We start from the raw sequence: 26,367 nt of genomic DNA on the forward strand, positions 1-26,367 counted from the left end.
AAACAGAAAGAGAAATAATTTGAAATGTGGGCGTGACAATAAAAAGTGGGCGGTATTTACAAAAAATAGGCGTGTCCTATATAAAAATAGGCGGAATATAAAAAGCATGCGTCGTCTTTTTCAAAACTAATCGATTCTCTAATTTCTCTTTAAGAGATATTTACAAGAAAAAATCTGTATCAACTGTCAAGCCATCAAAAAACATATATATATATGTTCTATAGAACTTGAAAAAAAGGGTATACGATCACTCTTTGCTTCGATGTGCACTTTCAAGTTGTACATGTTTCAAACTCATTGAAGCGTATATTTAGTCGACAGTAAATGGAAACTTGGAAAAATTGTCTGCTGAGGATTCTTCTGTTTCATCGCATCGCATTGTATCAATCAAGTTTCTGTTCAATAGAATTCACATACTACCTCTGTCTCTTTCTCTCTCTCTCTTTTTCTTCATACAAGTCTTTGGAAAAATTTTCGAATCACTAAACCAAAATGAAAAAAATCTCAACTGCAATATTGAAAAACCGCCTTTTGATTCTCCAATGATGCATGTAACTTGATGCTCTCTTAAAACATTTTTTTTTTTTTTAAATCTCAATATTTAAATTTAAAAGTAAAATATGCATGAAAAATAGTTTGAATTTTCGAAAAAAAAAATATTGTCAAAAATCTTATATGCATGCAAAACTAATATTATTGGAAATATAAAATACTAACAGTTATAGATTTTTTGTTTTGAGAGAATATTGACTTCAACAGAGACTATAAACATTCAATTTTTTTTTTTGGGCGAAAAATAAAGCAAAGATGGAAAAAAAATTGCAAAAGACTTGTTCGCAATTTTGTGGGTTTTGGAAATTTAGTCTGAAACTTTGATCATGAGAATGTTGTTTCCCTTAGGCTATTCGTTGTTATCCCTCATTTAGTAACAAAGTTGTAGGAAAAGTTCTTGTTCAGTTTCTTATTCCTCTTATATACGTTCCGAGAGTAGCGTCCTCACCAACTTTCTTGTAAACAGAAGGAAACATGTTGTTATAAATTATTATCATAAATGCCTTTCTTCTCGCATCAGTTATAAAACGTGAAATAAAATTTCCTCTTTAAAATTTGTTATTACTATTATAATTTTCATTATTATTATTTTTATTATTATTATTAAAGGTTATGCGCCTATTTTTACGGAATAATTTATTTTTGTTGTTTTCCGTACATTTAATTCTAACCTTTTTTAATTTTCAAAACGTTATTTATTCATGAGAAACAAATTTATAGATAAAAAATTTTTTCATCGAAAGTAAAATTAATTAAAAAATAATAAATGCATATTCTATGCATTGTATATACGAAATGAATAAAATTAATTAAATTAAAACAAGTTATCATATAAGCTAAACATTATATATTATCCAAGAGTAAATGTTTTATTTATGTTGAGTTCAATTGAAAAGAATATTAACTTCACGAGTCGATAGTGCGAGAATATTTTGTTTCAAGTTAATTAAATCCACGAAACAAATAATAACTTCTCATTAAAAAAAAATAATAATAGTAATAATAATAATAATATAAAAATTCACTGATCTCTTGCGTGTTTATAAAACATAAAATAAACACCCACATTTTATTTCATTAATATTAAAATAAAATTTCATTTTTTGTTTATTGAACTTTATTTACTTTTAATTTTTTTTATTCTCTCTCTCTCTCGGTTTTAAAGTTAATTTTTATAATAAAATTTTTTTAAGTTTTATTAAAATTATTTTAAACACCAATTTGTTGATGATATCATCTTGAAATCTATATAATGTCTTAAGTTTGTATTGATATATATATATATATATATAAGAGTGTAGAGTTAGAGTTCTACATATATATCGAACTGTTCATTATTCATGGGACGCTTGAAACTTACTTATAAGTCGAGTATTGGATTCTGGAGAATTCTCGTGAATAATTAACACCGAACATGTAAACTGTAACAATCTAAATTTTAATTAAACCTTGAAAATACAATTTTCCTAGATATGATTCTATCAATTTCACACGAGTAACAACTCAACGTCATGTCAAATGTAATATAACATGGTTTTACTTTATTATATACCATTGACATTAGAATAAATGTAAATTTAATCTTCCTATTTTAAGTCCCATTGTTTAAATTAAATAATAATTCATTTAATTCCGCAAATAAAAATTGTAAAAATTATATTTTTTTTTAAAAGAGGGGTTAAGAAAAATGTTCTTTTAAATTGGTAAAAAAAAAAATTCAACTTATGCTTGAAAAGTGGCCTCCTCATTTATAAAATATTTCTTATTCTTATTCATAACATATTTTAGCCTTTAAAGACGACGTTGACGAACCAACTGTTATCAGTCACGTTGTTCTAATGTAAACATAGCGAGGAACATTGCAGTTTTCTGAGCCATAAAATATGAACGAGGACTTAGCCGCTGGCTAACCAGAATTTTTTAACATCCTTTTATTAATCGTTGACTATTTCTCTCTTACTCTTTCTGGGTTAGAATATTTCTTTACATACGTATAAAAACTCCCTTTCTTTAAATATATACATATAACTTGACTCATTGTCAAAATTTTCAAAAAAATATGTAAATTAAAAAAATTAAAATATAAAAAGTAGGCGTGTCACATTTAAAAATTAGAAGGTATTTAAAAATACCAGACATTTATTTATTAGAAATAAACCAAAATATAAAAAAAGGCCTTCCCATTTTAAGGCTTGCCCATTTACAAATGGGCGGGACTTCAATACAGTAGGCGTGGACTAAATAAAAAATAGGCGTATTCTAAAAATAAAGGCGGGGCTTAAGGGTAATAGGTGTGATCTAAACAAAGTAGGCGGATTATATTAGTACGCGTGACATGTAATTATAGGGGGTGCTTTCAAAAAATGGGCGTGGTCTATAGATGAACGTATTTTAAAATATAGGCGGGACTTAATGGTAATAGGTGTAAACTCAACAGAAATAGGCGGAACGTACAAGTATGCGTGTTTAATAGCACGCCTACTAATAATTTAGTAATTATAGGCTGGACTTAAAAATAATAATGGGCGTGGTCCAAAAAATGGGCGTATTTCCAAAAATAGAGGCGTGGTTTATGGGTAGTAGGTGTAAACTAAATTGAACTAGGCGGAACATATAAGTAGGCGTGGCATTAAAAAGTAGGTAGAACATGAATGTAGCAGGCGTGGACTGTATAAAAATAGAAGGAGGACATTAAAAAGTAGGCGTGACTTGCATGCAGTAGGCGTTGTCTAAATAAAAATAGGCGTGATTGTGTAAATATGGGCGTGGTTTAAAAGTGTAAACCAGGCAAAAATAGGATCTAAAAAAGTTTCATTTGTTTAAGCTCTTGAAAAGTTTATGAGAGTTTTATATATATATTTTTTGTAAGGCTTTGTTGAAAAAAATGCACTTTTTGCGAAAGTGGGTCTTTCATTGCGCACCAAATGATTCTTAAGCAAATTGCAAAAGTTACAAGCTGTGTGAGAGATTTTCTTGGAGTTGCAGGAAAAACTTTATAAAATAGAAACTCTCTCTAGAGGGATTTAATTACCCTTGCGCTACTGATAAATGCTATATTTATAGTGAGATAGCTCTTTTTTTTATATTCTGCTTAAAAAAAATTCTAATCAATTCAAAATTTGTAACATAAAAATTATCATTTTTAAAAATAAATAATTTAAAAAAGCTCTTTTTGATTAAAATATGCAATATTTTTTTTTTATTAATATTGAAAAATATATAAATATTGTGTCGACATTTATTTCGTTTTTAAAGTTCTCTTATTTTATTTCCATTTTATGTTACTGCAGGAAAAATTTTTTTTTTAGGGTTTTATTACACATTTATAAAGAAATTAATTGAAAACAATATTTTTTATTTTAACATTTATTATTTGTTATTTTAAAAAAAATTTATTATAGTGAAAAACAATATTGAAACTTTTAAAGGCATTTTATTACCTTGTACAATTATATATGAATATTAATTTATTGTAAATTGAAAACTAAAGAATATTATACTTTTTTTTTTAATTTAAATTGAAAATTTTCTCGAGTGCATATTCATGCTCTCTCTTTCTCTCTAGCTAGCTATACTCTATTTTACATTTTATTATATTAAATCGAAATATATTTTTACTTTGTGTTGGAAATTTTTATTCTTCAACCAACTCAGGTTTGAATCTTAACTTCGTTGTCACAAGGGACGTGAGGCAATATACTTTTTCGAAAAAAAAATTTTTTACTTGAGTTACAAAGTACCTAGAAGAGATATATATGTGTGAGTGAGTATGTGTGTTTGTGTGTTGCGGAACTGTTAGACGTTCCGTCCTTTCGAGGAAAACCGAGTTTGCCAGCCCTAATTTAGTGCAGATGTTACCCAAAAATGTGACACGCTACGGCTCGTGAAGTGTCCTCCAGAGAGAGAGAGAGACGCAAAATTTACGGCTCTTCATCGAATGCGAATTCAACGGGAAATTGCCTTTCGGGACTCACGAAAATTGTCCTCGCGAATATTGCGTGAAATTTATCTCACACTTTCTTCGTATCTTATAACAAAAATTAAAACTCTTAATAACAAATATTTTATCTACAATTTTTTATTTTCTTTTATTTTTTTTTTTTTTAATTGAATTTTAAAGTGATAAACATTTGCTAGATATTTAGAAACAAAAAATAAAAATTCCCCTAGCAGCTTTTTTTTCATTTTAGACATATATTACATGAATTTTCGTCGACAAAATTGATAGCAATATTCACTATGATGATTAAAACCTTCTGATAAAAAGTTTATCGAGCAATATTACAGAAACGAGGTTCGTTGTATGCGCTGATTTTAGTAGTGATATAATATCCAGGCACGAAAACATTTTGTGCGATTAAGAGAAACCGCTGCAAGTGAAAAAGATTAAAAAGCATAAGGAAAAAAAAATAAAAGAAAAGTACGCGTTGATTGTATCTCTTTCAGACTGAAATTTCCAATTTTATGAAATTTAATCATAATTTTTTTAAAAGTAGACAGTATTTCTTTTTAAGTATAATTATTTTTTTAAAAAAATGTATTATTAACATTAATAGTAAAATTGTTATAATTTTTCGATTTATATAAGTAGGCGTGGTATTCATCATAGTGGGCGAAGTTTACAAAAAAGTAGGCGTAAAAGAAATATGCTGAATATAAAATTAGTAAACGTGGTTTTAAAAAAAGTACCTAGATATAAAAAATTAGTATAAATCACTTAACAATGACGATTTTATTATAAAAAGTAGGCGTGGTCTTAAAAAGTGGGCGGGACGCAAATATAATAGGCGTTAATCAATCAGGATTATTTATAATATAAAAAGTAGGCGTGGTTGTACAAAAGTGGGTGGGACTTAAGTATAATACACAAAAAGTAATAAAAGTCAAAAATTAAAAAGTGGGCGTGGTTTTTTAAAATGGGAGGGGTTTCAATGTAGTAGGCGTGCACTTAATAAAAATGGGCGTATTGTATAAGTAAAGGCGGGACTTAAGGGTAATAGGTGTGTACTAAACAAAGGCGAAACATAGTAGGAGTGGTATTTAATTATAGGCGGGCTTTAAAATAATGGGCGTGGTGTTAAATACGCTTATTCTAAATAGAGGCGAAACTTAAGAGTAATAGGTGTGAACTAAACAAAGGCGAAACATATAAGTAGGCGTGACATTTAATTATGGGCGGGACTCAAAGTAATGGGCGTGAATATAAAAAGTGGGCGGGACTTACATGTAATAGAAGTAGATGCTAGCTGAACAAAAATAGGCGGAGCTCATAAGTAGGCGTGGTATTAAAAAAAAAGTAGTCGGGGCTTAAAAAATAATAAAATGTAAAATATTTTAATTTTCTTAATTTGATACTTCTTTATGTATACATATATATGTAATGTAATATTGTGTTTCTAGGTATGCGTGAAAGACGATGGTAAACCACCACTTTCGTCAACGACTCGTGTAGTCGTCAAAGTTGAGGATGTAAATGACCACGGTCCGGAGTTCGAGCAGAAATTTTACATCGTTCAAATTCCAGCCTCGCAAGACATTGACAAACCACTATTTCAGGTAAGTTTCTTATCAGAATTTCTAATTAAGAAAATTATCTTATTTAAATATTCATTTAAAATTTACTGTCGGGAAATAATGAAAATTTCGAAATATAAAAACTTTGAAGTTTAATTTTAAATAAGTAATTATTATTTTCTAGAAATAATACAAAAAATACATTCAGAGATTAAATATATTTTTCTTAGAGGTAAATAAATATTTTTTTATTAAAAATAAATTTCATTTTGCTTAAATATAAATTTTTATTTTAGGTAAAAAAAGTTTTTATTTAAAACAAATAAATATTTATCTCTGAGATAAAGAAAATTTTATTCAATTCAAAATGAAGTACATTTTTTTTTTTTTTTGATAATAAAAAAAATTCTTTGGGTGTATTTATAATTAAAATGCACTTGAATATAGTATGTGTGAGACGAAGTACGACAAAAAATTTAAAAAAAAAGATATATATAAGAGGTTAATAAAAAATAATTGTTAAAATGTACATAAAAAAATATTTCCCTGTAAAATACCCTATTATTTAAAAACTAACTTATTTTTTAATCTGACAAAATATTTTAAAAAACCTTACCCTATTAAATATAATATTTGAGAAAAAAATGAAGCAAAAAAAATTGTCCACTTTGTTAAATAGATTTTGATAGTTCCAATGTTTCAAGCACTTTGAAGCACTTTGGGATTGCACCCGTAATTCTGCACTTCGTAATTAAATACACCTTTCACATTTCTCACATGTATACGTATAAACGCAGATTCATTCATCACTTGATGTGACAATCAAAAATCGCAATGCAAGCGTTAAATTTCACGAAAAAAAAAAATTATAATAATTTTTATAAGTATATAATTTTTTTTTAAATTCTTCAAAAAACAAAAAATTGCCAAAAAAATAAATTAATTTATTAATCCAATTTTTAAAATTAAAATAATAAAATTATGAATTTTAATTTTTCCATTTTTAAGAGATTATAAAAAGTGTTAAAGATTCAATAATTTTTCGTTGACTTACAAAAATTGATAATAAGTTAAAAAAAAAAAATACAAATTTTTTAACCAACTTTTACACTTGAACGAGAAAAAAATCGCGCGTGTTATGAATTTAAATACAAAGTGCTTTAACTAGATTTCGCTTATGTAGATTAATTTCCCCTTCCAGTTGATAATTACACCCCCCCCACCGACTTTCCTGTGCTTTTTTTAAAAAATCTTAAAAATATGCTTTTCGCCATATAGTGATAAAATATCGATATAATTTTTTTTATAACATTATTCTAAAATATGATATTCAGTATATCAAAAGGTCAATTAAATAAATTCAATATTATTAATATTGAAAATTAAAATTAAAAATTTTTTCATTTTTGTATTTTAAAAGTAAAATTTTTTTTTAAATAAAAGAATTACAAATTTTTTTCAAACTAAAATTAAATATTTTTTAAAAAATTTTTAATATTAAAAATTCCATAAAAAATATTATTATTTTTAATTTAAAAATAAATTTTTTCATTTTAAAATTCCATAAAACATATTATTATTTTTAATTTAAAAGTTAAAACGTTTTTCATGTTTAAAATATATTGACACTATCATCGATATCCTATCACTTCTGGCTTTTTCGCGATCGTTTCGTTATATATAGTGTTATCCTGTATAAAAGTAAAAAAGAAAATATATATATATATATACCCTGTACACACCACAAAAGTGAGGAAAAAAAAGAAGTAAAATGTGATAAAAGTCGTCCTATCTCTCTTTCTCTCTGGTTCTCGACAGAAATCGAAGAACCGCTCGCGGGAGTATGACCTGTCGATCGATACATTACTCGAGAATGGGACTTGGGAGACTTTTAGCCCCGACAGTCTGACAGGCGATCGTTTCTTCAGGGTAAGATTCTAATGGCACGCAAAAAAAAAAAAATCCACACATGCAGCTAAATGTCACGTGTGATATGTTAAAAAAGAATCTTTTTTTTAACGGGATAAATTTTATTTTTTTCAATATTACAATAGGTTCAGCAAGTTCTGTGATCGATAAACATGAATTTTTCATTTACTTTCTCTAAAGAAAATATATTTCTTTTATTATCTTCTTTCAACTACAGGAAATTTAAAAAAATCGAAATTTTATTTTTTAAAAAAGCTTAAAACTGCGGAAAATTAAAAACTCGGGAGTTGTTTAAAGATAAATTTATATAAAGTGGGTGGAGCTTATGAATAAGTAGGCGTGAACATTAATAAAAGTGGGAGGAGCTCACCGAAAGTGGGAGGGATTATTCTATAAGGGCGTGGTTTAAATAAAAATTGATAAAAATGATACAGGTTTATAAAGAAGTGGAAGGAGTTATTGTACATAGGCGTGACTTAATTATATATGGGCGTGAACATTAATAAAAGTAGGCGGAGCTCACTAAAAGAGAGGGGGGTTATGCTATAGGATGTGGCTTTCATGCTAATAGGCGTGGTTTATCAAAAGTAGAAGGGGAAGGAATTACTTTAGAGTGCGTGGCTTTTATACAGATAGGCGTGGTTTATTGGAAGTAAAAGGGGGAGTTACCACATAGGGCGTGGCTTATTTATAAATAGGCGGGGTTTAAATAGAAGTTAATAAAAATTCATGCGGTTTTTTACATAAATGGGAGAGTTAATTCTATGTTGGCGTAGCTTTTATACAAATAGGCGTGGTTTATCGAAAGTGAAAGGGGGAAGAGTTACCATATAGGGCGTGGCTTTATTTATAAATAGGCGAGGATTAAATGGAAGTTAATAAAAATCCATATGATTTTTACAGAAATGAAAGAATTTAATTCTATGTGGGCGTGATTTTTGTACAAATAGGCGTGGTTTATCAAAAGTGGGCGTGTATTTAATAAAAGTGGTTGGAGTTTATAGAATTAGGCGTGGTCAAAGCAAAATTAGAATTTAAAAATAAATAGGTGTGGTTTAAATTAAAGTAGGCGTTGTTTTAAAATAATAGAGTACCATGTATACAGAAATAATTGGAATTTGTAAAAAAAACTAATTTATTTCAAAAAAATATGTTTTAAAAAGAAAAAAAAATGTTTCAACATTCTCAACTGTTATGAACTGGCTTTTATTATTAATATGCGAAAAAAAGTTTAATATAATAGTTATAGTTTTCATGATAACAAAAAAAAAAGTTTAAGCTTTGTCTGACGATAACAGATAAATTTTGTTATTATTAATAATTGATAAACTTTAGTTCACAAAACTGAAAATTTTCTCTCTCAAATATTCGTTTAAATTTATGTAGTATAAAATGTCTATTAAAAAAAAAATTAATAATTAAAACAATATAATGAATAAAGTTGAAAACTTCTCTTTTCTATATGGATAATTTTCCGCGTATTGCATGATTTAGTTTTATATGCTATTATTATTACTAAAAGAAAAAAAATTCAATGAACTAAAAATTAAAAAATAATTTTCTTTATTTAATACTTAAAAATGAAATAAAATTTTTAGGTTAGAAATTTTTTGAATTGACATTAACGTATAAATTTTTTTTTTTTTGTATACAAAATCAAAACTACTTGCATCACGTCGGGATTATTATATGAATAATGTGAAGTTTACTCTTAACTCAATATTTGGATATACTAAACTCATATACATATATAATAATGATAGTCAAATATTAATATTAGCAATTAGAGGTTCAGAGAAAACATTATTATTTACGATAATTAATAAATCATTATTTATTATTTAATTATTAATTATTGTTTAATTAATTATTATGTATATTTAACTATTAATTTAAATTTTAATATTAAATTATAAATTTTGTACCATTCGTATTAAAAACAAACGATCACAAAACTTGCTGAGGGAATGATTTAACAAAATTTTCTGAGAATGCATACCTATATACTATATACTATAATTAAATAATGGCTGATGGCTTAACGTCGGAAATCTAACTCATAAAGAATGATATATATATATAGTAATGTATATATATATATAAAATTCTGAATTCATTACATTCTTTTGCATTTGTTTAAATATTTATCTTTTAAAAATTACACGAACGAACTGTGACCATTACTCAACCAAGTCTCTCGTATATATATCCATTATATCATTTTAATATTTATACGTTTATCATAGTGCATCGTCTGATAATAATAATAATAATAATAATAATAATAATAATAAATATTTAATATATACATATAGAGGTGTCTTCACTACTCTCATTTTCCATTTCTCTTATCAACTTATACATATATATATACACCTGTCTTGTACAATTGCATAGCCAAGAAAATTAACTTTTTTAAAAATAAGAAAAATAAATTACCCAAGAAATGGAAATATAATTTCATTTTTAATTATCTGCAAAAACTAAGTTAAAAATAATGCTAAAGTAATTTACCTTTTATTTCTGGTATATTATTAACGTGCAATTTTTCTTTTTAGAAAATAATCTTTTACTATACAATTATATGAAATGAGATTATAATTCTATTTTTTTAAGTATTATTCATTTTTACTATTATAACAAAAAAAATTGAATTATTATTATTATTATTATATAAATCCAACATTCATTTCAATGAAAACAAGATAATTTCCTTATTTTCACGGTTCTAAATCAAATTTTAGTTTTTGATTATTCACTGATCCCTGCCAAATCAATTACTGCCAAAAAGAATAAAAAAAAAATAATTTATCGATATTTTTATATTTATAACGATATATCGAGGTTTTAATGCCTATTTCAATATATCGATATTTACATACCCATTTCGATATATCGATATTATTATATTTCTATCGATATATCGATCTCTGTACCTATTTCGATATATCCATTTTCTTATATTTCCATCGATATATCAATATTTACATATTCATTTCGACATATCGATATTATTATATTTCTGTCGATATATCGATGCCTGTACCTATTTCGATATATTGATATTCTTATATTTCCATTGATATATCGATCTCTGTACCTATTTCGATATATCGACATTCTTATATTTCCATCGATATATCGATATTTTTATACTTATATCGATATATATTTCGTTATATCGATATTTGAATCCTTGTATCGATATATCGAAATATCGATTTTTCATACCTTATTTCGATAGATCAATATTCTTATACTTATTTCGATAGTTGTATCGATATATCTATTTTTTATACGTTATTTCAATAGATCGATATTTCTATATCTATTTTTACAAATAAAATAAAAATTTCATCTCATTTTTACACAACAAATTATTTTTCCATTAATAAATGACTTTACCTCATATAAAAAAAGAAAAAAAACACTGCATCGTGTATATAACTAAATCAATGTGGCGCATGAACTCTGAGAATGCAAACGCTTAGGAATGTGCATTATACATGTATACCTCTATATGTGGAAATAGCCTTTCAAATAAAATAATTATTGAAAATTTGTAATTTTAATAATTAAAAATTATATTTTCTTTCAGTGAAAGGTAATAATTTTAGGTTAATATTTTTTTTTCATGTCAAGATTTATACTTTCAACATTTTTTCAGTGTCGGCGCAAAATATTAAAATTCAAAGAAATGAAAATTTATAGATTTTTAAAAAATAATTTCTTTTATAAAATTTAATGTTTAAAAAACAATTTTCCGTTATTAATAAAAATTACTTATTTTAATTAAATATTTTAATAATTTAATTATTTAATAATCTTTGGTGCAAATAAAAAAAAAATAATATAAATTTTTATAATTTTATTAATAAAAATTTTTTTTTAAATTAAAACGAAAAATTTTTTTAAGATTATAATAATAAAATTAATTTAAAATAAAAAAATTTTCGTTTTAAAAAAAATTTTAATTATTAGAATAACAAAATTTTCAGAGTTTGAAATAAAAAAATTTCAATATAAACTAAAACTTTTTGATTTTAAAATTAAAATTATTAATTGAATTTACTTCATAGTAAATCAAAATTATAATTTTTTTCAACATTAATATGGTTAAAAAAAATTTTTCTCTAATTTAAAAAAAGAAATAACATTATTCCTCCTATGTTAAACAGTTTGTGAAAAAATGTAACCCACATTTTCCAATATATGGAATAGGCAAAAAAAAAAAGTTAATTTTAGGCTCGATTTACTTTGATATACTCGACCAATAAAGTAAATTAAAGAGCGTCTGACCAAAATCTCTTTTATCTACTCGGGAATGCAGAAGGTCGACGGGCAGTAGATAAAGCCGAATTCAGTCAGACCGGCAGTGGAAACCCATTTTTCAGTGAAACGTTTCAAACTTGGTCAGCCGCTCAGTAGAGAAAGTTGGTCTTACACAGACTGCTAGTAGTTTAAGTCAAGTTCCAGTCGGACAAGCAGTAGATAAGCCGGTTACGGTCAGACACTCTTTCTCTCTCTCTCTCTCATTCCGTCACTTGATATATTTTTTCAAATCAAATGTCTAATTTAGTTAAATTATTTTATAAAAAAGCAAAAAAAAATTTCCGAAAAAAAATTACTTAAATAACAAAGAAAAATTTGTCGAAAAAAAATTAATTTTTTTTTTATTTGTATTAAAGAATACAGTAGGAAAAAAAATAAAATTATTTTTATTTATTTGTACCAAAGAATACAGTAGGAATAAAATAAATAATAAATAAAATTATTATTATTTTCTTTTTTAAAAAAATAATAAATAAAATTTTTTTTTGTTTGTACCAAAAAGTACAATAAGAATAAAATAAATAAAATTATTTAATAAGCAAGGAAAAATTTTCAAAAAAATTATTATTTAAAAAGTAAACAAAAATTTTGTAAAAAAAAAAACAACAATTATTTAAAAAGCAAAGAAAAATTTTGTAGAAAAAAAAATTGTTGTTAATTAAAATTAAAAAAAAAAAAAAAAATGAAAATAAAAATATGAAATAAATTTTTTCTTTCATGAATTTAGGTACTTGCCTGTGACAAAGACGTTGGAGACAATGGAAGAATTCAGTACAGCATCAAAAGTGGAAAAGGAAAAGGGAAATTCAAAATTCACCCCTCGACTGGAATGGTTTATTCTCAACGTGGCTTCGAGGCTGGTCAAGAATACGAAATGCTTGTAAGAGATACTTTATATTTAAACGATTTTTAAGATAATAATTTTTTTTTATTGCCAATATGTTTTTCCTAATTTCGATATAATTCACTAATGATAAATATAAAGTATATATATATTTTTTGTATTTATTTTTCAATAAATTATTCAAATAATTTTATTAATAATTTAATTTTACAATTTAATTTAATTGAAAAATAATATAATTATTTAATAAATAAATTAATAATTCTTTTATTTAATTTATAAAAATTATATTTTTCGAAAAAAAAGAAAATTAAGTTTTTCTTTCTTAATAATTAATAAAAGAAAAAGTTAATGTATTTTTCCCAAAAAAAATAATTTATTGAAAAATAAATAAATTTGCAAAAAAAAAAAAAAAAGGGTGAAAAATTTTTTTGTCTTTTTAGATACGAGCTGCAGATTTTGGAGAACCCCAAAGAAGCCATCAAACTCGAGTCTCTGTACAAGTTGTCGAATTACCGACAGAGTCGGAAAATCCTCCAGTTTTCAAAACAAATAATCAAACTGTTAAAATTACCGAAAGTGACAAAGTTGGATTTCTAGTTGCATTGGTACAAGCGACAGATAAAGACGGTGATACTTTGTGGTACGACATTGTTGGTAAGTAAAAAAAAAATTTTCCCTTTTTATATAATAAAAAATTCACAAAAATCAATGGAAATTAAAAAAAAAAATCAAAATCAAAACTAAAACATAATAAAAATCAAAATTAAATAAAATTTAAAAAAAAAATTTAAAATAATTAAAAATTAAAATTAAATAAAAATTATTTACAGATGGCGACAAAAAAGATGAATTTTTCATTGGCAGAGACAATGGAAATGTTCTTCTTGCAAAACAATTGGATTGGGAAACGAAAAATTTTTATAATTTAACAATAAGTGTAACTGACGGTATACATCAGGCATTTACACAATTATTTGTCACAGTTATTGATATCAATGATCATAGACCTGAATTTAGTGAAATTACATATCGTGTGGAAATTTCGGAAAATGTTGAAAAAGGCGAAACTGTATTACAATTACACGCGACGGATGAGGATGAGGATAAAAAAGTATTCTACAGTTTACATGCGGCACAAAATCAAGCGTCATTGGAAATTTTTCACGTTGATTCATTAACAGAAACAGTGACATTAAAAGAATCATTGGATCGTGAAACAATTGAGGAACATATTTTAACGATAATGGTAAAAGATCAAGGAACACCGGCAAAAAGAAATTATGCACGTGTCATTGTCACTGTACACGATCATAATGATCATGCACCTGAATTTACAAGTGAAATTATTCAGGGTAAAATATTTGAAACTTCCGCTGTTGGCAGTACTGTGGTTCAGGTGAGTTTTTTTTTTTTTTTTTTTTTTTAATTATTAACCGTCTTTGGCGGGAATGTTAAAAATTTGTGGATTTAAGTCTTAAAAGTAGGAAACTGTAAAAAATTCCTGTAGAATTGTTTTTTATTGAAAAATAACGAACCTGGTGCAAAAAAAAAAAATCTCTGCTATTTTTGTAGTAATAAGTACCAGTCTCATTTAAAGCTGTTTGATAAACATGCAGTAATCGATCAAAATTTGAAAAAAAACATATAATTAACTATTTTTATGGAAAAAAATAAACGGTGGTTGACGCGAACCCTAGGAACTTATACCCTACTCCCTAATAATGAGAAATTGGCAAAAACTTCCAGGAGAATATTCTTTCTTTTGAAAATATCAAACCTGGTGCAAAGAATATTTTTTTTTGCTACTTATAACATTTAAATTTCATAACTACTCTCACAGACTAGTTAGATAACTATTAAACAGAAAATAATTATTTTAATTGTAAAATATTACGTATACATAACTGTATAAATGACAATAATCAACTGTGTTTGACGCTAACCTTACAAACTTTTTCATTGACTTCAAATAATGAGAAATTCACAAAAACTTCCTGTAGAATTGTCTTTTTTTTGGAAAATATTGAACCTAGTGCGTGAAAATTTATTTTTTACGATTTTTAACTTCTAAATGTCCGTAACACTTTCTTACATCCTTTTAATGACTTCCAGGAGAATGTTTATATTTTAGAAAATATTGAACCTAGTGCATGAAAAAATAAATTCTCTAATTTTTAATATTTTATCACTTATTGATAGTAATAAAACATAAAAAGTCTTGAGTTAAGACAAAATATGAAGTTTTTTCAATTTTTTTTACGGAACTACAATTTTTGACCTGATACAAGGAAGAATTTGTTTGGACTTTGACGCGAACCTCAAAAACTCTTTCCCTGAACCCTCATAATGAGAAATCTACAAAAACTTCCTGTAGAATATTCTTTCTTTTTGAAATATCGAACCTAGTGCAAAAAAATAGTTTTTTAAAATATTTAATCACTTTTTGATAGTAATAACTCATAAAGAAATAACAATTTATCCAAAATATAAATTTTTACATTTTTTTAAAAAAAGAACTACAATTTTTGACCTGGTACAAGGAAGAATTTGTTGGAACTTTGACGCGAACCCCATAAACCCATTTTTTGAACCTTAATAATGAAAAATTCTCCAAAACTTCCAGGAGAATACTCATTATTTCGCAAATATCGAACCTAGTGCATAAAAAGTCAAATTTTTTGTTTTTTAATATTTAATTAATTCTTGATGATAATGAATCATAAACAATTAATTATTCAAAAATATGAAGTTTTTACAAATTATTTTTAAATGAACAACAATTTTTGACCTGGTACAAGGAAGAATTTGTTTGGACTTTGACGCGAACCCCAAAAACTCTTTCCTTAAACCCTCATAATGAGAAATCTACAAAAACTTCCTGTAGAATAATCTCTATTTCGCAAATATCAAACCTAGTGCATCAAAAAGAAAAAAAAAATTAATTTTTCTCCCTTTTTTTGCAGGTTTACGCTATTGACAAAGATCGTGGTAAAAATGCACGCATCACATATTCCATAACATCAGGAAATGTTGGCAACGTCTTTAATATTGATGCAGATTTAGGCCTAATACGTGTAGCAAGAGAATTGGATTTAAGCACATCGTCAGAATACATTCTCCTTGTAAAAGCAACAGATCACGGCACACCGCAACTATCAAATTCAGTTCCCGTACATGTAATGATAACAATGGCCGACAATGCTCCCCCGAGATTCCTTCAGAGGGAACTTGCCGCCGAGATTTATGAGAATCAACAAATTGGCACTTATGTGAAACACGTCGAGGCACGAAGCACCTCGTCCCTTATGTTTGAAATCATGCGTGGAAATCGTGACAGTACTTTCTTTGTGAATCCAAGCACTGGCGTTATAACGACAAAAAATAGTCTCGACTATGAGAAAATGAAATTTTACAATTTAACACTACTAGCGACAAATATGGCCGGTGCAACGGCAACGTGCAATGTTATTGTCCACGTTCTGGACAAGAACGATAATCCACCACATTTCCTTCAGGCAATTTATATCGGTGAAATAAGTGAAGGTGCGATTATTGGATCATTGGTATTGACAAATGGTAGTTCACCATTGGTGATTAAAGCTGAGGACGCCGATTCGGAATTAAATGCACTTCTTAATTATGATATTGTTGAGGATGTACCGAGGAAATTTTTCCACATTGACTCAAGTACAGGGGCAATTAGAACAGTTATGGTATTGGATCATGAAACAATGCCGGAATTTTCATTTCATGTTAAGGTCTCGGATTTGGGAAAACCGAAATTATCATCGGAAACAACGGCAAAAGTTATTATTACTGTGACTGATGTTAATGATTGTCCACCGAAATTTTTGAGAAATGAATATAATACAACGGTGTTGTTGCCGACTTATAAAAATGTTGCTGTTATCACTGTGAAAGCGAACGATCCCGACAGCACCGAGGGAACACCTCTTAGGTAAGAAATTGTTTTTTGATTAAAAAAATTCTATTTTACTTTATTTTATTTACCCACAATGAGTAAATATTGACGGGAACCCTAAAAACACGTTCCCTACACCATAATAATGAGAAATTAACAAAAAATTCCAGGGGAATGTTAATAGTTTTGATAATATTGAACCTAGTGCATGGGGTAAATAATTTTGCTGTATTCAATGTTTAACACTGTTATATAACCGAATTTTACAAAAAAAGAGTAAAAACCCTTCTTTTACAACTAGATACAATGTATTTTTGGAATTTAGTATTATTTACCGAAATTTTTGGTTAAAAATACCAGCAGAGTTCGACGGGAGTTCTTACACCTTTTTCTGGAACCCTAATAATGTGAAAACCACAAAAACTTCCAGAAGAAAGTTCTTTGTTGCGAAAATATCGTACCTAGTGCATAAAATAACAAATTTTCTACTTTTAAATTATTTACTAACTTTTTGATAGTAATATTTTATAAACAGGCAACAATTTAGCCAAAATATGAAGTTTTGCCATTTTTTTAAACAAAGACCTACAATTTTAGAGCTGGTACAAGGAGAAATATATTTCGAGTTTGACGCGAACCCTACAAACTCTTTGCTTGAACCCTAATAATGAAAAATTCACAAAAACTTCCTGTAGAATTGTGATTTTTTTGAAAATATTGAACCTAGTGCAAAAAATAACAAAATTTCTGTTTTTTAATACCAAATCAATTCTTGATCGTAATAAATCATAGACAATAATCAATTATGTCAAAATATGACATTCTTTCAATTTTTTTGAAAGAACTACGATTTTTACGCTGGTACAAGAACAAATATTTATCGAACTTGACGCGAACCCTATGAACCTCTTCCCTGAACCCTAATAATGAGAAATTCATAAAAACTTCCTGTAGAATATTTTTTCTTTCGAAAATATTGAACCTAGTGCACGAAATACATTATTTGCCTAAAATCGGTTTAAAAACACTTACATTACTTACAATAAAATACAAAAATCCGATTTGTAGAAACGGGAAATTTTTTTTTTGGTCGATTTTGGATATTTCTATTAATTGCAAGAATCTAGCTAAAAAATAATACCTGTCTTTGACGCGAACCCCAAAAACTCTTTCCCTAAACCCTCATAATGAGAAATCTACAAAAACTTCCTGTAGAATATTCTTTCTTTTTGAAATATCTAACCTAGTGCAAAAAAAATATTTTTTTGGTTTTTTAATATTTAATCACTTCTTGATAGTAATAATTCATAAACAAACAACAATTTAAGCAAAATATGAAGTTTTGCCATTTTTTTAAGAAAAGAACTTCAATTTTATACCTAGTACAAGGACGAATATGATTCGAGTTTGACGCGAACCCCAAAAACTTTTGAAAAATATTGAACCTAGTGCACGAAAAATTTTTTTTGCCAAAAATCGATTTACAATCACTTATATTACAATAAACCGTAAAAATTTCTCTTTTACGAACGAGAAATTCTTCTTTTATGATGTACTTGAGATATTTCTATTAATTGCAAGAATCTAGATAAAAAAATAATATCGGCCTTTGACGGGAAACCCTAAAAACATGTTTCCTTACACCATAATAGTGAAAAATGCACCAAAACTTCCAGGAGAATGTTTATATTTTAGAAAATATTGAACCTAGTGCACGGACCATATAATTTCACTTATACGATTATAGTACAACCGCCTATTACAAAAGGCAGTAAAAATCATTTTTTACGACTAGATACAATTTTTTTTTTAGAAATTCCTTTTATTTACAAGCTAAAAAAAAGTAACAGAGTTCGACGTAAAACCCACAATCGTTTCTCTCAAACGCTGATAAAATTAAATTCACCAAAAATTCCTGGTGAATATTCTTTTTTAAAAAATACAGAACCTAGTGCAGCACTAATTAAAAAATAAAAAAAATTATTTTTTCGCAATCTAAAATTATTTCTAAGACTATATTTATTCTATTTATATTTATTATATATATAATTTATTATTTATATTTTATAATTTAAAATTTATAATATATAAAATATTTAAATTTTTTTTTTTTGTCATAAATACTGAAAATCAATTTCCATTTCAGATACGACATCATTGACGGAAATCATGGACAAACGTTTGAAATCGATTCCCACTTGGGAGTGATAACAATTCAAGACCCGGAGCATTTGAAGAAACGTTATCTTTTGCATGTTCGTGTTTCTGATGGAAAATATTCAAGTGTTACACAAGTGAATATTGTCGTTGAAAAATCGGAAAATTCTGGTCTAGTTTTTGAAAAAGATATCTATGAGGGTGTCATTTTGGAGAATACAACAAAAATAACAACCGTAAAAGTTGTCAATGTATTGGGAAGTGATTTACATGAGCATGTACTTTATAGTATTTTAAATCCAACTGATATGTTTGTCATTGGTTCAACATCGGGAGCAATAAAAACAACGGGCAAAAGATTTGACAGAGAAATTCTTGACAATTATGAACTTATTATCGAAGCAAAAAGTCAAATGGACAAAAAGAAACCAAGAGTTGCACACGCTATTGTCAATGTTACAATTCTTGATATCAATGATAATTGTCCGATGTTTGTGAATCTTCCTTATTATGCTGTTGTTTCTGTTGATGCACAAAAGGGAGATGTTATAACAAAGGTAAGAAAATTTTAATTTAATAAAATATATGGAATTTTACATAAATATCTGTAGAAATGGCAAAAAAAAGCAACTATGTTTGACGGGAACCCCAAAAACGTGTTCCTTGAAGCTAAAAGACTAAAATTTCGCAAAAACATCCAGAAGAATACTTATTTTTTTCGAAATATCGAACCTGGTGCAAAAATTTTTTTTTTTGCTAATTTTAACATTTAAATATCTATAGTAATCTCTAATACGCATTTGATGACTATTAACTATACAATTATTACCTAAATTTAGAGAAAAAATACTTAAATATCGGTATCAATTACAAAAATCAAGAATATTTGACGCGAACCCCATAATTGTATTCCTTATGTCCTAAAGATACGAAATAGATAAAAACTTCCTGAAGAATATTCGATCTTTCGAAAATAACGAACCTGGTGTATGAATCAAAATAAAAACAATTTAAAAGTAATACTACTAGAAAAAACGGGAATGGATTTAACTCTCGCTAAGTCGGTAACTACCTGATAGGTAAGTTGCCAACTGTCGGTAAAGTAGGAATCTACTACCAAAACATAGTTCAACCGGTAAGAAAGGTGTCTTTTTTATCGACTTTTAATTGTCAAAAAAACACTACTTTGTTGATTGAGTCAAATTTTGAATAACAAATACCTACCTTACTGACAATTAGTAAGTTACCGACCAAGTAGTTACCGACTCGACACGTTTTTATCGACTTTTAATTATCATGAAAACAGAATTCTACTTTATCGATTGAGTCGAATTTAAATAACGGATATCCTACCTTACCGACTGTTGGTATGTTATCGACCTAGTAATTACCGACTCGGCTAGTTTTTATCAACTTTTAATTGTCAATAAAACAGAACACTATTTTGTCGATTGAGTCAAATTACCTACCTTACCGACAGTTGGTAATTTATCAACAGAGAAGCAACCGACTTGACTAGGTTTTATTGACTTTTAATTGTCGATGAAAACAGAACACTACATTGTCGATTAAATCAAATTTGGGTAACAGATTCCTACCTTACCAACACTTGATAAATATTCGACCTAGTAGTTATCGACTCGACTAGTTTTTATCGACGTTTAATTGTCAATAACCCAGAACATTACTTTATTGATTGAGTCAAATTTTGGATAACAGATTTCTACCTTACCGACAGTATGTAAGTTACCGGCCGAGTTGTTACCGACTCGACTAGTTTTATCGACTTTAATTGTGAATAAAACAGAACACTACTTTATCGATTGAGTCAAATTTTGGATAATAGTTTCCTACCTTAACGACAGTTGGTAAATTACCGACCGAGCAGTTGCCGACTTAGTTGAGATTTAAACCTGTCCCCGTTCTCTTATAGTAGAAGTAATACTTTTTAAAAAAAAAATGTTTTTCTTATCTCTAACAATATTTAATCATTAATCTAGGTACATGCCGTCGATATGGATAGTGGTGACAACGGTGAAGTTCGCTACGAATTAAAGAAAGGACACGGGGAATTATTTAAAGTCTGCCGAAAAACTGGTGAAATATCTCTAAAACAAAATTTAGAGGGTCATAATCGGGAATATCAATTAATGATTGCTGCTTATGACGGTGGTAAGAAAATTCCTATTTTCTTTTTTTTTATTATTATACTTTAATTTTTATTTTATTTAAAAAATTTTTTTTTATTTAAAAAATTATTTTTTTAATTTAAAAAAATTTTTTTTTTTTAATTTATTGATTCTAATTCAAATGAATTGGAAAAATAAATTGTTTTTTTCATTTATTTTCAAAATAAAATGTATAATTTTTCAGGTTCAACGCCTTGCTCAATCGAAGTGCCTGTTAATGTTAAAGTAATCGATCGCTCGATGCCAATTTTCGACAAACAATTTTACACCGACAATGTTCTCGAAAGTATCGAACTTCATTCTCCATTAACACTGTCAATTCAAGCAGAATCGCCTTTGAATCGAAAATTGATTTATAGCATCACGAAAGGAAATGACTTTGAAGAATTCGCTTTGGACTTCAACACCGGTGAGTTTTCAAATTAAATTATATAAATTTTCATTATAATTAATAATATTTAAAAAAAAAAAAAAAAAAAAAAAAAAAGACGACAACAACAACAAAATTAAACTTATCAAAGCTTTATTAAATTAATATAATATAAATTATTATTATTATTTCTAATTACGATGGTGGTGAGGAATTGCTGCTCTAAAAACTTTCCAAAATCCAATGCAATTATATAACTGTAAAAAATTATTTCAACATTTTTTTTTTTTTTTATTATTATTATTTTTTGAATTTAAAAAAAATGATTTAAAAAAAAATTTTAAGTAAATTTCTTTTTATAATTTATAGGAATTTATTATTTTTTTCAATAATAATAATAATGTTATGTAATTGCATAATTTTAAAAAAAATATTTTCAAGGAAAATCGGTTATGGGACTATTATTATGCTCGAAATTTTTCTTGGGAGAAAAAAATATAAAAGTAGATTTATAGTCCAGTTAAGTTAGTCGAAAAATAATACAAATTCCATTGTAACTTCGAATCGTATATTTTTAAATTTTATTTGCTTAAAACCTTTATTATTATTATTATTATTATTATTATTATTATTATTATTATTATTATTATTATTATTATTATTATTATTATTATTATTATTATTATTATTATTATTATTATTATTATTATTATTATTATTATTATTATTATTATTATTATTATTATTATTTGATAGAAATAAAATAATATTGTAAATTTCGTACAATCAACTTCAATCGGAACAGGAATTTTTTAATGAAAATAAAAAAAAATTGCAAATAGAAAAAAATATTTGCAAAAAATTTTATTTTTTCAAATTCTTGCCCCCTGTTGCATTTTTGCGTAAAAATAGTAATTAGAAAAAAGAAAATGAAAAATTCTGAGTAATTTGAAAAAAATAATTGAATCCTGTAGCTCAAAAACTGTTCGAAATGTGTCATTTTCAAAAAACCGATTTTTTTTTGTAAAAATTCGGTATTTTTTTTCAAATTATTCAGAATTTTGTACACTTTCGTTTTTTCTAATCACTACTTTTATGCTAAAATTCAACAGAGTGCAAGAATTTGCAAAAAAACTGATTTTTTTTTATTTTCCTAAAAAAAAAAATTTCTAATTGTAATTTATTGTTAACCAAAATATTTTATTTCTACTAAAAAAAATGAATTTTGGAAAAAAATTTCGGTTCAAAGTTACACTATCTAAAATTATACTAACTATGGACTTGTAAAAAAAAAATTGGTGTCAGACTTAATTTTTAATCACCATCATTAAGTAACTCAAAGGATTTTATTCATTAAAAATCTTTTTTTTTTTATAATTTTGAAAATTCTTTTTTCAATATTACAAAAAAGATTGGACAAAAAAAAAAGTTTTTTCTTCGGGGGCTTTTATATCAACAAAAAAGAAAACAAATTTTTAATTTTTGTATAAAATTTTTTCGTTTTTTTTTCTCCTCAGTTTATTTTTTGAATTTCTGTGTTTATTTGAAAACAATCAACTGTAAATGTTTTTATAAATGTATGTTTGCGTGCAATATATATATATATATATTTATATAGTCAATGTTGTTAATTGTAAAAAAAAATTAATAACGTAGTTACGTTAATTTGTTTATAACTGCTCGTTTCTGTTTTGGTAAAAAAATTTTTTTTTTTTTACGACAAGTCGTTGTGATTTTGCGTATATACATACATAGATTTGCAAACGTAAAATTGTGAGCATAAAAAAAAATCCGACTAAAACTCCTTTGATTACCCAAATTTCAATAAAAAAAAAAATATTCAGACATGAAAATTTTATGAAAAATGAACAAAAAATGTGTATGTTAAAAAAAGTTTTTTAATTTTATTTCAAAACTAATTTTGTTTTACTTTTTTTAAAATATTTTTTTTTTTGAAAAATATTCTACATTATTATTATTATTATTATTATTATTAATATTATTAAAAATATTACAGTAAATTATAATAATTATTATTTATTATAATATATTTTTATTATTATTATATATTTTATTATATATTATTCTATATTATTATCCATTATTATTGAAAAAATTATTATTTCTATAAAAAATAAAAAAAAAAATTTTTTATCATAAATTTTCAAGGTCTGCTTTTTTTTATTTTGAAAATTTTTAATTTAATTTTTAAAAAAACGCTTTTTTTAAATGAAGAGTTAAAAAAAATTAAAATTGTATTTGTATCTCTACCTGTTTCGCAGCCCCCGACAGTAACAATGGTCCTTGTGAGTATAAAACAAAACCAGTTCTATCGGCCTGCTGTGTTGCTGTTTATAGTCTTATACATTGTCTGCTGTGCACTTTTTATTTTTCGAAAAAAAAAAATAATTTTTTATATTCATTTTTTTTTTAGATTTTTTTTTTTAGATATTTATGTTTCATAAAAAAAAATTTAAATTTCTAAATAATTTTTTTTTTCATTCAAAAAATAAATTAGTTTTATAAATTAATTTTTTTATTTCCATTTGGAAACGATTTTTGAAAAAATATTCCATAAATTTTCCCCTTGAGAAAAATTTATATTTAGAAATATTTCATAAAAATTCTTTCTCTCTCTCATGGATATATATATTTATTTTTTTTAAAAAAGGAAAAAAATTTAATTAGTCGAAATTCATTTTTCTCTCTTTATTTACTTTCTAGTATTTTTTTCATTATTTTTTTTTTTTTTTTTTTTTTTTCATTTTTTTGTAAATAGAGAAAGTAACTTTTCGTCAAATATGTCAACCACATCAGCAATGTAGAGAAGCTTTTTTTTTATTGTGTAAATATATCGCTTATGCAAGCTGAAAATATTTTGTCGTGAGAAAATTCATAAAAAAAAAATTATATCGCAGTATTTACATTTAGCATGTTCGCACGAAATAAAAAAGTCCAGTCAAAAATTTAGATACAATCGATGTAGAAACCAAAAAAAAAAAAAGAAAAAAACATTTCTATAATTTAAATATTGAAAAAAAATTTCTTGCATCTTAATTATTTTGACGTAGAAAAATAATGAATAATAAGAAAGAAAATTAATTAACAATTTTTAAATTAAAAGTTTTGAGTGAAAAAAAAATTTATTATCACAATTTTTGGTCTCCGTGTGTTTTTACATTTTTTTTTTTTTTTTGCTCTTGTCCGTTTTTAAGACTTTTATACCATCTCTCTCTTTATATGGAATTAATAATGCATGACACAAAATCCTTTTAACTCCTGAATAATTTAGATGCAAATCGAGGTATTTCTATATTAGTTTGTATCACCTCAAATTTAATTCACACGTTCCCCTCTCTTTAATGATAAATAAAATTCATTTCATCGTTAATATTATTAGAAATTAAAAATATATATGTGTTTGGATTTTGAGGAAAAATAAAAAAAAATTTGCAGTTAACAAAATAATTTACAAAAAAAAAAAAATTCGAAAATAATTTTTATTTCTTTTTCAGTTAAAAATTTCCCAATTTTTACACTAAACATTTTTTTAAATATTTATTTTTTGAATTCACTTTGAATAGAATAAAATTTTTGAAATTTCAAAATTTTACAATAGAAAATATATTTTAAAAAATCGAATTTTATTTTTCCTTTTTTAATTTGCTGTGAATTGAAATTTTTTTTTTTGTTTTCTTTTCCAAATTAATTTTTAAAACATCCAAATTTTACTAAACGAAATATTTTTTAGAAAATCGAATTTTATTTTTCCTTTTTCAATTCACTGTGAATAAAATAGAATAAAATTTTCCAAAAATTTCCAAAACTAAAAGAAATATTTTTAAAAAAAAATTGTATTTAATTTTTTTTTATTCTAAAAAAATTTTTTTTTCGAATGATGCTGGAAATTTTTTTTCAATCATTTATAAATACAATTTTCCAACTAAATTTCATTTCTCAATGATTTTATTTTTTCATGATTATATGAAGAAACAAAATTGTGATTGTAATGGAAAATAAATTATTTATTTTTTTTTTTTACTTTCGCATTCTTCACCCGACAACCATCGTCAGCTCGCTTTCATTTCACACAAAAGCTTTGTTTCACTTTTTTGCACGTTGTGTCTGTATCTCTAAAACAAACATTACTAGATTATTATTCGTCAACAATATTGATTTATTATTTAAAAAAAAAATATAAATAAAAAATAACTGATTCTCAATTTTAAATACAGAAATGTTTGTATATTTTTGCCAACAATATATGTATATTATTGACGAAAATACATTTAAAAAAAAAATAAAGTATAGATACAGATACTTTATAGAAAAAAAAATAAATTGAATTTTATTGTGAAATACACAATATTTTATTTATGCACTTGCTATACATTCATTAGATTTCTCTAATATCGACAAAACTGGATTTTTTAAAATTAAAAATAATATTAATTTTACATTTATTTAATTAATTATTTAATTAATAATTAGAAATTTATTAAAAATTGTGAATTAAAAATTAATAATTATAATTTAATTAATTAATTTTTTATCT

At 25.5% G+C, this 26,367-nt stretch overlaps 1 protein-coding gene across 1 annotated transcript in view; it reads left to right on the forward strand.

Annotated features, from left to right (window-relative positions):
- LOC127279324 (fat-like cadherin-related tumor suppressor homolog) overlaps positions 1-26,367 on the forward strand; it is a 60,063-nt gene that overhangs the window by 15,984 nt on the left and 17,712 nt on the right. The window contains exons 5-13 of the mRNA XM_051301617.1: positions 5,953-6,108; positions 13,055-13,207; positions 13,615-13,828; positions 14,005-14,570; positions 16,138-17,132; positions 19,243-19,810; positions 21,254-21,425; positions 21,627-21,851; positions 24,095-24,118. Of these exons, the coding sequence (XP_051157574.1) occupies positions 5,953-6,108; positions 13,055-13,207; positions 13,615-13,828; positions 14,005-14,570; positions 16,138-17,132; positions 19,243-19,810; positions 21,254-21,425; positions 21,627-21,851; positions 24,095-24,118 (3,073 nt within the window). The remainder of the gene's footprint in view (positions 1-5,952; positions 6,109-13,054; positions 13,208-13,614; positions 13,829-14,004; positions 14,571-16,137; positions 17,133-19,242; positions 19,811-21,253; positions 21,426-21,626; positions 21,852-24,094; positions 24,119-26,367) is intronic.

Source organism: Leptopilina boulardi, unplaced genomic scaffold, assembly GCF_019393585.1.
Source record: "Leptopilina boulardi isolate dan_hultmark-lab unplaced genomic scaffold, ZJU_Lbou_2.1 LbouV2_215, whole genome shotgun sequence".
NCBI classification, from domain to species: Eukaryota; Metazoa; Arthropoda; class Insecta; order Hymenoptera; family Figitidae; genus Leptopilina; species Leptopilina boulardi.